Source organism: Phaseolus vulgaris, chromosome 3 (assembly GCF_000499845.2).
Source record: "Phaseolus vulgaris cultivar G19833 chromosome 3, P. vulgaris v2.0, whole genome shotgun sequence".
NCBI classification, from domain to species: domain Eukaryota; kingdom Viridiplantae; phylum Streptophyta; class Magnoliopsida; order Fabales; family Fabaceae; genus Phaseolus; species Phaseolus vulgaris.
Genome location: NC_023757.2, coordinates 50,464,710 through 50,468,577, shown reverse-complemented (window position 1 = coordinate 50,468,577; position 3,868 = coordinate 50,464,710). Strand labels below are relative to the sequence as shown.

Here is a 3,868-nt window from a genome sequence, read left to right as displayed (position 1 = left end):
ATAAATCCAAGAGATAGTTGTTGTATCGTATATGATTGTTGATAAAAAAAATTGTAAATTATATTAATTATAATATAATAAGTTCTCCATTATAGGCAATAAAATTTTATTTACTTTAATACACTTTATCACATCTTTTATTTTATTTTATTTTATTTTTCTAACTTAAATGTCGTATATTTAGGTGATTTGTGTTTAAGGAAATACAATAAATAAATATTGAAAAACAATGTTGATCTTTAATATGTTATTTTTTATCTAACACTTTAAATTCATTAATCAACTAAAAAAAGTACTAAAAGTTATTTTCAAAGCAATCAAATCACTCTCAACCTTAATTTTTGTCAATACTTTAAAAAAATATTTAGATTAATTATTTATAGAATTAAATGAAATAGTGTGGTTATAAAATTGATAATTTTAATATAATTAAAATATATTTTAATCCATTAAACCAATTGCAAAGTTGTAACATTTTAATGTCTAATACACTTTTAATATATTAAATCACTAAAGTAAATATTTAAAGTACTTTAATATATTAAAACATTGCTAATAGATTAAAAGTGTTACAAATTCAAGTTTAAAAAGTTTAAGTAATTTTAATAAACTAGATCGTATTGTTAATTGGTTAAAATATTCTTCATTGCTAATTCATATTAAGACTCATTTTATTCTCTTAAGACTGAACTTAAACACGTCAATAATTTTAAAACACTTTTAGTTAATTTTTTATTTAAACCAAAATAAAATCTAAAATAAAGAAATCGCTCATGACAAATTAAAAACTAAGATTACAATCCAAACTTCAAACAAAGACGAAACCCCAAAATCCAATGGATTTAAGAATCTTCTGAAAATTGACATCATATGAGATCATAAAACTATTGAAGTATTATTTGATATTATTCATTTTAGTTTTTATATTAATTTCGTAGTATATTTTCTTATCTGTTATAACAACCCTGATTCCTAGTATAAAATAGTTATAGCATGTGTCATTCCACTCCAAATTTTTAATATCTATATCTATATATTTATATATAAAGAGATTATATATAGAGATTCTTTTAAATAATTATCTCTTTTACACAATTTTTTATATCATCAACTGAATCATAACTTTAACATCACATTCTTCAGTCTTAAAATTATTAATGAAAAAAAGAGAAAATTCGTAATAAAAAAAACTCAAACTATAAAAGATGAAGAAAAAATATGTTAATTAATTAGTTCATATTTTTTATATATATTATTTTTTATTTTTTATTTCGACTTATTTAAAATTATTTTATATATGTTAAATTTCTATTGATAACTACTACTTAAAATATAAATTTTAATAAAAAATACTTTTTTATTCCTGTAACAGTAATCGGTGTTGGTGGTGGCCGTTGTAACAGGTGGCTCGAGCATAGGGTGCCGCTACACTTTCCTCCATAGACCTCACATCCAGGCTATAAATCTCTTCCCATGGAGCTATCTCATTTTATTTAATGTCATTAATTTTAATTTATAATTTACTTTTACGATGTTGTTGTCGTCTCCTTTCTCTGGAAGCTACCCCAATCTGCACTGAACCTTGATCTTAGCACCACCACCCTCTTCATCTTCCATTTCATGGCGTTCGCTCACTACCTGCTCGCAGTTCCCATTGAACCCTCCGACTGTCCCAAACCTTCCACACCCAACCCACGGTTGTCGATTTCCTCACACTGTTTAAACTTCTCTTCAACGCTCCGCCCCAAAACTCACAAACTCTCTCTATTCGCCAGGCTCAGCAGAATCGCTCACAAAGGTAAGATTTTTCATTTGTTTATTCATGGGTTTTTCCGAAAATCGCTGATTTCGGCATTTGCTTTCGGTTCAGCCAAGGCTAAGCCGCAGGAACCCGAAGTCAGTGTGGCCGGTGATGCCTTCACGGAATTCAAGCATCTGCTTTTGCCCATTACGGATAGGAATCCCTATCTCTCTGAGGGTACAAGACAAGTGGGTCACTGTGATGCACTTCAGTTTTATTGGGCTTGGCTTAATTTGTGCATTCATTCATCAAGTGCTGATTTGGGGTTGTTGTGTTTTTATTAGGCTATTGCAACCACCTCTGCTTTAGCTAAAAAGTATGGAGCTGACATTACAGTTGTGGGTATGTATGTGTATTGTAACTTTGCATGTGCCTGTTTGCATCCCTATGGTTGGATTTGAAGAGAAAGAAAGATGAGGATAAATTTTCGCTTTTGAATTAAAAGATTTATATAATTTCGTGTTAGGTCTTATCCAAGCTGAATAGGGTTACTTCTTGTGAAAAAAAATAGAGAATGTTTGTTAGAAGTGGAAATTTCCACTCCCAAATATAAGGGTTGTTGTGTTAAATTATAATGATTTACATTATTTTTATGCATGATTTTTAGGCGTGTGTTTGAATTATAACTTTTTGGGGAAACAATTTATTCTTTTGGCACCTTCAGATACTGTTTTCTTTGGAATTAAACTGAAACTAAACATAAAAAGCAATGGGGTTTATGTGCTTTTGCAGTTATTGATGAACAGCAGAAAGAGACACTGCCTGAGCATGAGACTCAACTATCCAGCATCCGTTGGCATCTATCTGAAGGTTTGTAATAGCTATTTTCTCTGTTTAATTTATTACATTTTGCCTGTTGAGACCCTTCACAGCACAATACTATGTTTTCCTATTCTGTGAGCATCATTTTATAGCGTGATCGTTTTGTTCGAGTGTTTTGTAGGGAAATTTTATTATGAATGGGTGGTATATGCAATGACTATTTTTTATATGAATTGTTCTGAATGGTCTTTCTGGAAACTCACTCCTCGACAGCATGATTATTTTCTTTGAATGTTTGTTGCATGGCAAGTTTGTCATGTATTGGTGATTTGTGTTTTTGTGCAATGACTTTTACATTAGATTGTTGTAAATGGTCTTTCTTAAAATTTGGATTTTGGCTACACCATTTTTGAACACTTTATGGATCATCTAAGATTATATTGGATATAGAGGACAACTAGTAGAAAGAGTTTCATGTAGATTGAAGTCATTACAATATTAGGGGTCTTGGAGTCTTGTTGTTATCAATTTCAATAACATATTGGTGCCATAAAGCTGCACTACAATTGAGGATTTGTCAATTGTTGTTCAATTTACTACTTGTTGTGTTTCATGATAAAAACACAGGTGGATTGAGGGACTATAACTTGCTAGAGCGGCTTGGTGAAGGGAGCAAGCCAACGGCTATCATTGGTGATGTTGCTGATGACCTTAATTTGGATTTGGTAGTTATTAGCATGGAAGCAATCCATACAAAGCATATAGATGCAAATTTGCTTGCTGAGTTCATTCCTTGTCCTGTCATGCTTTTGCCATTGTAATTTGCATGTTTTAAGGTTGGGAGCGGTTTTTGTTTCATCCACTCTGTCTTCTCTAATGCAATTAGATATTCCATCGTGTTGTGATGTACATATATGTGTGCTGAAGCACAACCAAATTTTATGTCTGCAAAGGAACCATGTCAGATTTTTCTTCTGGGAACCAAATTTTCAAGAAATGATAAATATGGGAGGTATTTGAATCCTTTATCTGAGCTATTGGAATGTTGTTCTGCTATTTTTTTGTTAGTTTTGGATATATATCTGCTTGAAGACACCATTTGAAAAACTCACATCTTTAGTGGTTATTGACCTCCCATGTTCTCTCTTGAACATGGTTCATGGATATTGCAATTTCACTCCCACTGGTTCTGAGTTCTGGTTCTGGGCAACATATTTACATTGGATAAATCTGAATTTAATACTTTTCACTTTTCTCTCTCATTTGTTGTAATTGGACTTAAATTCTGAAGTTTGAATCGCATGA

The 3,868-nt window shown here is 30.9% G+C and overlaps 1 protein-coding gene across 1 annotated transcript; it reads left to right on the top strand.

Annotated features, from left to right (window-relative positions):
* Positions 1–1,328: 1,328 nt before the first annotated feature.
* LOC137808495 (uncharacterized) lies at positions 1,329–3,600 on the top strand. The gene is made up of 5 exons (XM_068609635.1): positions 1,329–1,798; positions 1,871–1,989; positions 2,086–2,143; positions 2,534–2,611; positions 3,191–3,600. The coding sequence occupies exons 1-5, from the start codon at positions 1,621–1,623 to the stop codon at positions 3,382–3,384; spliced, it is 627 nt and encodes a 208-aa protein (XP_068465736.1). The 5' UTR covers positions 1,329–1,620; the 3' UTR covers positions 3,385–3,600.
* Positions 3,601–3,868: the final 268 nt, after the last annotated feature.